Below are 13,564 nucleotides of genomic sequence, written 5' to 3' on the forward strand. Positions count from 1 at the left end.
TAAAATAAAGCAAAAAGAGCAAAGTACGGACCACACAATATTGTGTGCGGCCGCAGACTATGAAAAATCCTCTGTCAAATTTCCTATGCAAAGTGCGGAAAGCATAATAATAGTGCAGCCGCAAAAGATGAGGTTCAAATAGATGTCATTTTGGTCCACAAAGAAGTGCGGACCGCACTATTATTGTGCGGCCCCAGAATCAAAAGTGCAGCCGCACTCAGAAATGTACGGTCCACAGAAGCCTTCCATGTCAGAGCTCAAACTCAAGAGTGCGGCACAATCATAATTCTGTGGTCCGCAGAATCTGAAGAAGTGCAGCCGCAACCCAGAATTGTGCGGCCGCAGAAGTCCATCCTGTCAAGCCAACACCAAAGTGGGGACCACACACAGAATTGTACGACCGCAATGTCTCCGCAGGAGAAATTTTTTTACGATAATTTTAGCTGTGTATAAATAGTCTTTTTTGTTAAAATTAGGTTAAGTTTGAACATCAGAAAGTGGATAGCCGTTTTTCCTTTACTTCTTTTGGGTAACTTTGTGATAGTTTATCATTATAAATTTGGATTTTCTTCCCTTTATCATCTATTATGAGTTTAATCTTATTTTCTTCTTTAGTTTCTTCGATTTTCTCTATGAGTAGCTAAGTTTCTAGCTAGGGTTGTGACCCAACCCTAGTGTGGGTACTTATTGGGTGTTTGATTTAGGGCTTGTTTGTGATTGGATTAGTGATATTTAGCCTAGTTCTTGCTTGAATTTAAGAATTAATGGTTGCAAACATTGATTCATGCCTAATTGACTTAGTCTCTACTTGAGAAAGAGAGATTAATATGATGACCCGCCATGTCATCATGCCACATAGGCACCATTTGGCATATATTAATGCCATGTGGAAGCTTACATAAGAAGAAGGCTAGCATTTGTGAAAAGATTCTAGAGAAGTATGGACATTTCCTTAGGAAGAACCTAGATCCTTATGGATTTGCTAGGAAAGCCCTTGGAATCTTCTAGGCTTGTAGAGAATTCTAGAGAAAGCCCTTATCTTGTAAATACTAAGGACTTGTGTAATAATTATTATTTACACACTAGCCCCTAGGAGACTAGTATATAAAAGGGGCCATTCATTTGTAATTCACCAAGCAAACAATTCAAGTTCTCTCTAATACCATGCTTCCTTTAACAATTCTCTTGTGTGCTTTCTACCATTCTCTTAGCGATCTTGAGTGTAGTAAGGCTGACTTGGCATAGCAAGAACGTGAGCAAGCTGTGCAATATCGTGAGCGAGTGAAACACGTGTACTTAGTTAACAACTAAGGACGTGACAACGTGGTATCAGAGCAAAGGTTGCAACTAAGGGAATGGCGAACGATATTGCTATGCCAAGTCAGCCTTTGCTCTGATACCACGTTGCCAACACCCAAGCCAACGTCATCCAGGATGTTGCTGGCAAGGCGGCCGTAACAAAAAGAGGAATGCCACCAACAAGAGCCAGGGGGTGCCAACCGAGGTTGTGTCAAACGAAGGGCTTACATCCCAAGAACCATCTGCCACTGAGGCGAGCGAGGATGAAGTGGAGGTCCTACCCGAGGACGTCTCGCTCGGTAAAGAGTGGGTGATGAAGATGGACGCCATGGAGATCTTTGGCCAACGCTTGGGGAAGGTGGTAGGCACCCTTAGTGTTCTTGAGGGGCACACTCTTGAAGAGATTGAGAGTATCCAAAATGACTTGGAGAGACATACACTGACCGAGATGGAACTAAGGCAAACCATTACTGCCTTAGAGTGCAGACTCATGGAGGCTTTGAGTACTATCGATGCTATGAAGGCAAATATAGAGTCACTCGAGGAGCATGCCAGTGTTGGCGTGACAGAGGCAGCCAGCAATGTTGTGGTGACGAGGGAGGCCATGATCGAGGCTCCCAAACCCCCGGTGTTCAAAGGTGTTCGTGATGCACAAGAAGTGGAAAACTTCCTTTGACACTTGGAGAACTACTTTAGGCACGGCAAAGTGAGGGACGACGAGGCCAAGATCAACACTGCGGTATTGTACCTCTCAGAGACTGCCATGCTATGGTGGAGAAGGAAGATGGCCGACGTGAATAAAGGTCTATGTACTATTAGCACACGGGATCAGTTCAAAGCCGAGTTCAAGCGACAGTTCTTACCAAACAATGTCTTGTACGAGGCAAGGCGCAAGCTTAGGGAATTGAAGCAAATAGGGAGCATACGTAACTATGTCAAGGAGTTCACTACCTTTATGCTTCAAATCCCCAACCTGACCAATGATGACTTGTTGTTCCACTTCATGGACGGGTTGCAAAATTGGGCTTAGTAGGAGTTGCAACGCCGACAAGTCACTGATATAGACCAAGCCATAGTGGAGGCCAAATCATTGATGGATTTCAGGCATCACAAGCACGACAAAGGCAATGGCAAGGAGTCAAAGGTTAACAATGTCAAAGGTGGGGGAGACCGTGGCAAAGGCAAGGAGATACAACAACAATACTCCAAGAATCAAGACCCCAAATAGTTGAGTGGTCATCAGGGCTACGCCGAGAAGAAGGCACAGGCTGAGAAGAAGGGATGCTACATATGCGGAGGGCTGCACGACTTCAGGAATTGTCCCGACCTCAAGAGCCTCGGTGCCATGGTCCGAGAACGGAAGGAGTAGCCGCAAGGAGAGAGTTCGGGAACCCCACAGTTGGGTATGATTGGATTATGTGGTGCTGTCACAAAGCAAGCTATCCAACCTACCGAGAATGGCAATCAGTACGTGGATCTCACCGTCAACAATAAGCCCGCTCGTGCGATGGTGGACACTGGAGCAACTCATAATTTCGTGACTGAGGCTGCCGCAAAGAGACTAGAATTGAAGCTTGCTCCAACCAACTCTCGCGTCAAGACCGTGAATGCCAAGGTACAAAATGCTCGTGGGGTAGCAAATGGAGTTGCTATCAAATTGGGAACCTGGAAAGGTATGACAAACTTTACTATAACCGCTATGGATAACTTTGACATCATACTGGAGCAAGAGTTCTTTAGACATTGTCATACTTTGATCGACCCCTACCTCCAACGTCTCTTAGTTATAGAGAGAGAAGGAGCTTGCATGGTACCTACAGTGACTATGCCACACGGACAGATCCAAGCACAACTCTCAGCTATGCAGGTTGTCAAGGGGATCAAGAAGGGGGACCAACGTTCGTGGCAACCATTGCAAGTCTAGAGGAAGACAAGAATTTTCAAGAGGTAGTGCCGCCTTGCATAGAGAAGTTGCTTGAGGAAAACAAAGATGTCATGCCTGAAGAGTTGCCTAAGCACTTGCCGCCTAGGCGAGAGGTGGATCACAAGATTGAGTTGGAGCCAGGGGCTAAGCCACCCGCATTCGCCCCATATCGTATGGCACCGCCCGAGCTAGAGGAGCTCAGGAAACAATTGAAAGAGCTGCTAGATGCTGGTCATATTCGCCCATCAAAGGCACCTTTTGGCGCACCAGTATTGTTCCAGAAGAAGTAGGATGGATCGCTGCGTTTGTGCATAGACTACCGAGCACTTAATAAGATCACAGTAAAGAATAAGTACCCGACCCCGCTCATTGCTGACTTGTTCGATAGACTTGGGCAAGCAAAGTAATTTACCAAGGTGGATCTTCGAAAGGGCTACTACCAGGTTCGCATTGCGGAAGGGGATGAGCCAAAGACAGCATGTGTGACGAGATATGGTGCCTTTGAGTGGTTGGTGATGCCCTTCGGCTTAACCAATGCACTGGCCACATTTTGCACCCTTATGAACAAGATCTTCCATCCCTACCTTGATCAGTTCGAGGTATTCTACCTAGACGACATAGTCATTTACAGCAACACCTTGGAGGAGCACATGGAGAACTTAAGGAAGGTTGTCCAAGTCTTGCGGGAGAACGAGCTATACATCAAGAGGTAGAAATGTGAGTTCGCACAGTCAAAGGTGCACTTCTTAGGCCATGTCATTAGCAATGGCGAGCTACGCATGGACGAGGATAAGGTATGTGCTATCCAGGAGTGGGGGGCACCTACAAAGGTCACGGAGTTGAATCCTTCCTTGGCCTTGTTAACTACTATCGTCGGTTCATCAGTGGCTACTCAGCAAAGGTCGCACCATTGACTGAGCTGCTGAAGAAGAACAAGCCATGGGTCTGGACGGAGCATTGTCAAAAGGCGTTTGAGCACCTTAAGAAAACTGTAATAGAGGAGCCAGTCTTGGCATTACCTGACTTTGCCAAGACATTTGAGGTGCACACAGATACCTCAGACTTCGCCATTGGGGGGTGTCCTGATGCAGGATAAGCATCCCATAGCGTTTGAGAGCCGCAAGTTAAATGAGACAGAGCGGCGTTACACGGTGCAAGAGAAGGAAATGACTGCCAGTGTGCATTGCCTTCGTACATGGAGACATTATCTGCTCGGGTCGAGGTTCGTGGTCAAGACCGACAATGTGGCTACTAGCTACTTTCAGACGCAGAAGAAGCTCACACCAAAACAGGCTAGGTGGCAGGATTTCTTGGCCAAGTTTGATTATGTGTTGGAGTACAAGCCGGGAAAAGGTAATGTTGTAGCTGATGCCTTGAGCCGGAAAGCCGAGCTTGCTGCCATCACTTCAACAAGTTGGGACATTCGTAAGGCTATAAAAGAAGGCATGCAACATGATCCAGCAGCCAAACAACTTATCGAGTTAGCCAACCAAGGCAAGACGAGACGTTTTTGGGTAGAAGACGGCCTTGCTTACCACGGGTCGGCGGGTCTACATGCCTAAGTTTGGAGACATTAGACGACGGATCATAAGGGAGAGTCATGACACAATGTGGGCTGGTCATCCAGGTCAACGTCGCACTAGGGCCTTGGTTGAGTCAGTCTACTATTGGCTACGCATGCGAGATGACATAGAGTGCTATGTGCAGACTTGTCTTGTCTGTCAACAGGACAAGGTTGAACAACAATAGCCCGGAGGATTTTTGGAGCCACTGCCAGTTGCAGAGCGTCCATGGGAGAGCGTCACTATGGACTTTATCACTTGTCTACCGAAGTCCGATGGTTATGGTACTATTATGGTGATCGTGGATAGATTTTCTAAATATGCCACCTTCATGCCCGCCTCACCGGGTTGCACTGCCAAGGAAGCCGCCAAGCTATTCTTTAAGAACGTGGTGAAGTATTGGGGCTTACCAAGGCATATTATCAGTGATCGAGACCCCCATTTTACTGGAAACTTTTGGAGAGAGTTATTCAACATACTTGGCACGGAACTGCTCTTTTCCACTAGTTTCCACCCACAGACAGATGGACAAACGGAACGGGTAAATGCCATACTAGAATGCTACTTGAGGCATTATGTAAGTGCGCATCAGAAAGACTGGGCAAGGCTCCTAGACATCGCCCAATTCTCTTATAACTTGCAGCGGAGTGAGTCCACGGGGCGGACACCATTTGAGCTAGCCACAGGCCAACAGCCAAAAACTCCACATTCATTACCAGCTGCATTCGAGGGAAAGAGTTTGGGGGCTTATCATATGGCCAAAGGATGGGAGGAGCAGCTTGACACTGCTAAGTCCTACTTGGACAAGGCAGCTAAGAAGATGAAGAAGTTTGCGGACCGTAAGCATTGTCCCATGGACTACAGAGTTGGGGACATAGTCATGGTGAAGTTTAACCCAAGACAGTTCAAGGCACTACGGGGCATGCATCAGAATCTGATTCGCAAGTATGATGGGCCATTTCAGATCGTCGCCAAGGTAGCCAAGATCTCATACAAGCTTGACATGCCATCGTATCTTAAGATCTACCCTGTCTTCCATGCCGGCATGCTTAAGCCATATCATGAAGATAAGGATGATCCGAGTAGGGGCCAATCAAGTCGAGCGCTTGTGACTATCACCGCCTTGCATGATCGGGAGATTGAGGCTATTATAAATTACCAGGCCAGGCGAAAACAAGGGCAAAAAGCCACCGCTATGTTCCTCGTCCATTGGAGGGGGCAATCACCGGAAGAGGCCACATGGGAACGATATGAAGACTTATGGCAATTCAAAGATAAGATCTGAGAGTTTATGCAGCAGCATTGCGCCGCGGTCGTTGCAATATTAGGTGGGGGAGAGTGTGATAACCCGCCAATGTCATCATGCCACATAGGTGCCATTTGGCATATATTAATGCCATGTGGAAGCTTACATAAGAAGAAGGCTAGCATTTGTGAAAAGATTCTAGAGAAGTATGGACATTTCCTTAGGAAGAACCTAGATCATTATGGATTTGCTAGGAAAGTCCTTGGAATCTTCTAGGCTTGTAGAGAATTCTAGAGAAAGCCCTTATCTTATAAATATTAAGGACTTATGTAATAATTATTATTTACAAACTAGCCCCTAGGAGACTAGTATATAAAGGGGGCCATTCATTTGTAATTCACCAAGCAAACAATTCAAGTTCTCTCTAATACAAAACTTCCTTTAAGAATTCTCTTGTGTTCTTTCTACCATTCTCTTAGCGATCCTGAGTGTAGTAAGTCTGACTTGGCATAGCAAGAACGTGAGCAAGCTGTGCAAGATCATGAGCGAGTTTTCAAGTGCCACACGTGTACTTAGTTAACAACTAAGGACGTGACATTAAGTCTAGGAAAACTTGGCTAACAAGGAATTGGGGTGAACTCAAGAAATTGATAGCCCCAATTAAAGGGTTAAATCTAGATATAGTAAGACCCGACTTGAGCATTTATCACTTGTTTTGTGCAATACCCATTTGGACTTGAGAAAGACAAATTGGGCAAAATCACTCTAACTACCGAGAGGTATTGAGTGGGTAATTGCGTGTGATTGCTATATTACGACCCCGACCAATCCAACTTGCCCTAGAGCCTACAATTTGTTAGATAACCACCTAGGAGGAAGTCACGACCCTAGATCTTTTATAAACTTGAAAAACAACAACACCAAAAATTTCTCTAGCTTTTCATTTGCAAACATTAGCATAATCATTAGAAGTAGAAAGAAACAACCAAACATGTGAAAGTGCATTTTGGTCACATCATACACTTAGTCTAGATATATACCTTATCCAATATAAGCTCTCTGTGGAATCGATCCCGACTCACTTTGGGTAATTATAATTGCATTGACCGCTTCACAATCCCAATCAGTGGTGTGAATTTGGGCGACATCATTTATCTGGGATCGTGTTCGGGGGTCGAGGATCAATTCTGAACATCAAAATTCAAAGAAGAAGCAATTGTTGAAGAAATGCACTAGTGCGAGGCACTGTGCGACGCATAGTGCGAGGCATTAGTGTAATTTTATGTCACACATTTTCAAAGTTCAGAAACTGGGTTTTGTTGGTCTGACAGGAAAAGGCACTAGTGCGACGCACTGGGCGACGCATGAAAAGCAATAAGTTTACAAGATTTTCTATTTCGGCTAGGAAAAGGAGATTTCGTCTTGGCCCAACCCTACTTGGTATAAATACATGTAAAAACGTTATTTTGAGGACTTTTGACATACTTTACACCGAAGGAGAACACACCACGCTTGGAGGAGGCTTCTAACTAGTTTTTCTTCTCTTCTCTTCTCTTAGTTTCATAGTTTATTAGTTCTAGAGTTGTTGGGAGTTACATGAACGTTGTGTTTTGAAACTTGAATTGCTCTTATTATTTTATCATATTGGTTTATTCATTCAATCTTGCGCTTAATTATTTGATTGTTTGATCACCAATTGAATACTATCTACGAATCTAGGATTGAACTCGGGAGAGGGAATTCTAGATTGCATATAATATTGAATAGAGCAAGATCTTGAACTCGAGCATCGGGAATGGATTTCCGGTTAGGATAGGGATATACCTAATCACCTTGCTTGGTTATTATACAGGAATTATTAATGTGTTCCTGTTAATTCTAATTCCATAGGAATATAGGCGTTAGATTAGCTTGAATAGGTGAGTAGTACTTCGGGAGAAGGCTACGAGTGATATCAACCCTGTCAACCAATAAACCAGATAAACTAGTTAGACAATTTAAGTGGAAGACTCAACGGGATTGTTAGCTAACCCATAGCTCTAGAATATCGTCTCTCGTTGAATTCGTGTCTAATTTCGCTAACTTGTTTCTTTAATCTCTTAGTTTGTTACTCTAGATTAATTTTAGTTCAATACTCATACTTTAGGATTCACTTGAATAGATTAATTAGTTGATTTAATTGAGTTGATAGTTAATCACAAGTCCCTGTGGATACGATATCTGAACTTACAATCATATATTACTTATCGACCACGTATACTTACGTGTGCGTTTGAGAGCAAACACTTATCATGATAATATGGAGTAATTTTTAGGCTTAGTCCTATCTAGATTACATATTTATGTAAAGGAGGTGATTGTTTCTTCTTATATGAGGTTAAGTTAAACGACACACTTATTTATGTTTCTTATTTTTCTTCACCTTGGCGGTGGCTCTTTACCCCTTAAAAAAACCTCTTAACAGTTCCAAATTTTGTAAACACTTCCTGCTAAATAAGACCCAGATGATTAATCCCGTGCAGCTGATATCAAAATCATAATGTTGAGACATGTAGGATGTGTTTGGTATGAAGGAAATGTTTTCCTAGAAAATATTTTTATGAAAAATAGTGGTTTTATCATTTATTTTTCCTTGTTAGCTGGTGAGTGAATTTTTTTTTCCGGAAAGTATTTTTTAGTATTTGGTTAGAGAGTAAAAAATATTTTTTTATGCTACTCTCCTCATCCCCTTCCCCCAAGTCCCTACGTTTCCTTGTGTAACGACCCGGCCGGTCGNCCCCCAAATATCCAACGTTTTTAGGACTTTATTTTCTTCAACAATTTAATTATTCTTCTAAAAATTCATGCAAACCCAAATGAACTAATGTGCTGCTTTACTTTTTTATGCAAAAGAACATCGAGAATTATGCTCCATAACCATTAAAAAATACTCTTTATTTGGTTGAAAAAGAAGTACTCTTTCTACAATATGAAAATAAAGTAATCATTTTATTGAAATAAAACAAATACTTTTTTTATATCATGAAAAGAAAATACTCATTTTGTTGAAATAAAAGAAAATACTTTTTTTTACATCATGAAAAAAAAATAATTTTTTGGTTAAAATAAAAAAAAAACTTTTTTATATCATAAAACAAAAACGCTCGTATGTTGAAATAAAAAAAAATCTATCTATAACATGAAAAAAAATACTATTAGTAATATTTTTATTTTAAGGTTGGGGAAGGGGCGGGGGTTTGCAGTGGGGTTAGGGGTTAGGGTGGGATGGGTAAGCGGGGGTGTGAGGATGGATTGGTGGGGATTGGGAACAGAGTGAGAATGTTGAAAAATAATTTTAAAAAATATTTTCCCTTCTCTTGATAGGGAAAATATTTTTCTCCCATCGAAGAAAAATGAGTTATATAAAAAAATATTTTCAAAACATTTAAGTCAACCAAATATTGAAAAATTAAAAAAAAAATCCAAAAATATTTTCCTTCGTACCAAACACACCGGTAAAGTCAAATAACTTTTACAATATCCACGTTTTTTTTTAATGTGATTTCTTGAATATATGCTCGATTTTCAACTTAGCATTAGAAGTCGTAACTTCTGTACATCCCAATTACTATATTAAGAAAATGACTAAGGAAGAAACGTTACCTAAAACAATTTACATAAAAAGGAAAATAACCTGATCCTGCACTTTGTCATCCTAAGCAGAATACCTAAGCCTTAAAGAAAATACATCCCCTGCATAAATTTTAGTACAAGGGGAAACAGTGTGTATAACAGAATACATTGTATATGTGCCCACTTACATAAACAAAATCTTGTTAATTTTGCTTTTTTGTCCCCAACTAAAGAATAATAGCGCTCTACCCGTTTCTACCTCATTAATCAGCGCAATATTTCCAATTTGTCTGAACATATCCATGAGCATTCACATTTTACCCTCACCCAAAATTTATCTGTATTACAAATTCAATGCTTTTAACCTTTCACCATTTACCGACTGTAGCCCATATTTACTGTTTGGGTCGGGTACCGAATCCCAAACGGGTCAGGTACCGAGTTCGTGTAGGCTTGTAACCCGGTTGAATTCTCTTGAAAGAAACCCGAGTTGTTAATTCGTTGAGCTCTAATCCCGCTTTCTACTTCTTCATCCACTCCACCTTCAAATTTGACATCTCCATGAAAATTCAATTGCGTGGGGTGAGCGAAAAATTCATTCAAATTCAAATTATTGTTACTGTTTTGGTTGTTCAAATGCAACTGAGATTGACTTCCCGGTGCCGGAGCTTGATTTCCGGTACCTAATTCCGGGAACGAATTAAATCCAGCTAGTATGGCCCAGTCGAAGTTTCCAGAACCCAAGTGTTGAAGATTGAGCTTATCATCTTGTTGTAAATTCCTAAGAGAGTTCATTCTCGGTAAGGAGAAATAACGGTCCTCAATTTCTGGTAGAGATTCGAGCATGTCGTCAAATTGAGACGAGGATGATGAAGAAGAACCGTGACTAATCTCTTTGCTGTTTAAACCAGAAATGTCCGGTTTTTGTCCACCAGAATTCTTCTTATAAATTCGACAAAGCACCCACTCATCTAGCTGAAATATATATATTTAAAAAAAAATATTAATGTCACAATTCAGAAATATAACAAATTGGAGAAAGGGGCTACACGTACCCTAGAACTTCCATTTTTTCTGGGAGATTCACTGAGTCTGTATTCATGCATGATCCAATTAGTCTTAGTTCCTTTAGGTGCTTTTCCAACGTAAAAAACTAAAGCTTTCTTAATTCCAACTTTTCTCCCTTCTGTAGTGATTATTTTATCAGTTCCTGTTGCTTTCCAATACCCAGAGCCAGCTACTCTGTTTGGTCGTGATCCATTCGGGTACTTCCTATCTCTTGGACTGAAAAAGTACCATTCCTTTTCTCCAAATATTGCTTTACCTTTAAAAAATCCAAAAAGAAAATCATTAATAAATCAATTGAGGAAACACTAAAGCTAATTGAAAAAAGCTTTAAAAGATAGAGAAACTTACTTGGAAGAACCCAAGGATCGAATTTATACAAATCAATCTCGGCAATGATTGGTAAAGAGAAATCATGGCCGGCAACTTTGCGGCACAAGTATTGAACTAAAAGCTCCTCATCAGTCGGGTAAAACCGAAACCCGGGCGGCAAACTTAGTTGTGAAAGAGGGTCCGTTTCCTGAACACCCATTATTCTTCTTGACAGCAAATGGTTAAGTCGTAGAGAGAGACTACTGCGAAATCTTTTAAAAATTGAGGAGAGAATTATATTTTCTTTTCTAATTTCTTGAATTATGTGCGATGGCAGTTGTTTATATAGGCAAAGACTGGTAAAAAAAACACTGGGAGATAAGTACGGTCGTCCTTTTCGATGGGACCCAATCAAGTTTATCGTGGGTTCTAAAAGTCGACACGTAGAAACGGTTCTGCATAATCACGCGGCCGACCTTATCTTATGGTAAAAGCCTTGAGGCAAGTGCATGAACCCGTAGCTATACAAGAGAACTCTTTTTTATCATCTAACTTGTAAATTCAATAGAGAATAAATCTTGTTTTTTCCTCTACTATAGGGTAAAAACGGTAATGGTGAAAATAAACATGTATATTCAGTGACCTGATTAATTTTCTTTTGCATTGCACGAGCTTATATTAGCAAAAGAAAAAAAAACGTTTTCACCAACAATTTCTTCTTCACTTATGCTCAAAATCTCTAATTAAGCTTGAGAAATTCCGTCAATTTCATTGTACTCTGCATAAATTCTGATTTTCAACCTCATATAGATAGTCAAGAAAAATAATTGAGGTGTCATAGTTATAGAGGTGAGTCCAGAATTTCAAGAGGATGGTGCAAGATGGATCTAAAATTTACATTTAATGTTATGTACAGATAAAATCAAGGGCAGAATTTTTTCCGATTCCCCGATAAGGAAACAAAGGGGAAACACGGCTCGACGTGATAATTATAATCGAGGCCCAAGGAAAAGAGACCAAGTGGCATAGTATCTGTGTTCGGGTAAAATCGTAGGGACAGAGTTTTTCCCGTTTCCCCGATGAGGAAACAAAGGGGAAGCACGACTCGACGTAATATATAATCGAGGCCCAAGGAATCCTCGTATCGAAACCCGGGAGGAATAAACGATGTACTTGGGATCTGGCACGGTGAAATAATGGACTCGGACCTAGTATGGTTTCTGGACTCGAAAAAATGCGAAGAACGGTTATGCATGACGAAGTAGGGGCCATAACATTCGCCCTCAACCAGATATTACGGTGCGAATTCTGACCGATATCAGTTGCGGATCGCTATTTACCGGAAAGAAGATTTTTACCTTATTTAGACTTGTATTAGGACATAAATTCCTCTACCGGGGAAGGTTTTCTTTATTCTGACACATTGTGACACACAAATCAAAGCAATAAAAATTTATTTTTGTCTTCTAGATATTGTTCAAAGTGTTCTTCATTTGTTCTCTTCTTTATTCGCGATAGAGCTTGTGCCGAGGTTCGATCGAGGACGAATTTCACTGTTCAACCTAAGATCAGACTTGGTCATCACATTGCGATTGGTTTGATAATTTATTTTATCTTTAACTTATTTACGTGTTGTTCTTAGTCATTGATAATGAATTAAATCACATATCTTTTAAACCGCGTACAAATTTATTGTTACTCACTTTTGGGGGTAGACAGTTTGGCGCCCACTGTGGGGCTAAGGATAATAGTGGTTATTTGATACGAATCTCCATAACATACCCTATTTTACGCGTGTTCTTTGAAACTTTGATTCCAGGGTAGCCTAAGTATGTCAAACTCTCCGTCTGTTCACTTGAACGTTGAGTTTGAGTCAGGCCATCATGGTGAGAATAATAACGTGATGCCTAGAAATTATGTGCCTCCTGTCAATCCCAATGGTGTCCCAGCCGCCAGTCGATGCTAACTCACAGGTGTGCCATCAACATCAATTTAACAACTGATCCCGAAAATAGAGTTCGCGCGGGACCCCGGCTAGCGGCTCGAGAAGCGCCCGGAGGTAAAGGTGATGGGGAGAGCCTGCAATTGATTTTCGAAATGTTGCAACTCAACAAGCGGTGATAGCACAGCTACAGAACCGAAGCCACGCCCCTAACAGGGTCGGGCCCGAATAGTCCCGGGAAAATACTAGGAGGGATGAACAAGCTGCCATGGAACCAGGTGAAATGAGGCCGGGGGAAACTTCCAATGTGATGAAGATACTCGAAACGTTAAAGAAACGAGAATCAGGCGAGAAAAAGAAATTGAGGCCAATGACAAGAAGGTGGAAACATACATCTCTAGGGTCGATCAGATCCCAAGAGCACCTCCGATATTGAAAGGACTGGAGCCGATCCCGAAGAGGTTTTGAATGCCCGAAATTCCCAAGTATAATGGGACCACAAATCCAAATGAGCATGTAACCTCATATACATGCGCGATCAAAGGGAATGACTTGGAAGATGATGAAATCGAGTTGGTATTGCTGAAAAATCTTGGGAAAAC

The 13,564-nt window shown here is 41.6% G+C and overlaps 1 protein-coding gene across 1 annotated transcript; it reads right to left on the reverse strand.

Annotated features, from left to right (window-relative positions):
- Positions 1–9,526: 9,526 nt before the first annotated feature.
- On the reverse strand, positions 9,527–11,333 carry LOC109242182 (NAC domain-containing protein 72-like). The gene is made up of 3 exons (XM_019409030.1): positions 11,060–11,333; positions 10,699–10,967; positions 9,527–10,618 (listed from the first exon to the last, which is right to left on the reverse strand). The coding sequence occupies exons 1-3, from the start codon at positions 11,238–11,240 to the stop codon at positions 10,019–10,021; spliced, it is 1,050 nt and encodes a 349-aa protein (XP_019264575.1). The 5' UTR covers positions 11,241–11,333; the 3' UTR covers positions 9,527–10,018.
- Positions 11,334–13,564: the final 2,231 nt, after the last annotated feature.

The sequence above is a fragment of the Nicotiana attenuata genome, unplaced genomic scaffold, assembly GCF_001879085.1.
Source record: "Nicotiana attenuata strain UT unplaced genomic scaffold, NIATTr2, whole genome shotgun sequence".
Classification (NCBI taxonomy): Eukaryota; Viridiplantae; Streptophyta; class Magnoliopsida; order Solanales; family Solanaceae; genus Nicotiana; species Nicotiana attenuata.

Bases quoted from the DNA above. Each gene is read 5' to 3' on its own strand.
- LOC109242182 (XM_019409030.1), bottom strand. From the start codon at position 11,240: ATGGGTGTTCAGGAAACGGACCCTCTTTCACAACTAAGTTTGCCGCCC. The intron at 10,968-11,059 runs GTAAGTTTCTCT...GATTTTTTAAAG, and splicing joins CGATCCTTGGGTTCTTCCAA to GTAAAGCAATATTTGGAGAA. The intron at 10,619-10,698 runs GTACGTGTAGCC...TATATATTTCAG, and splicing joins GAAAAAATGGAAGTTCTAGG to CTAGATGAGTGGGTGCTTTG.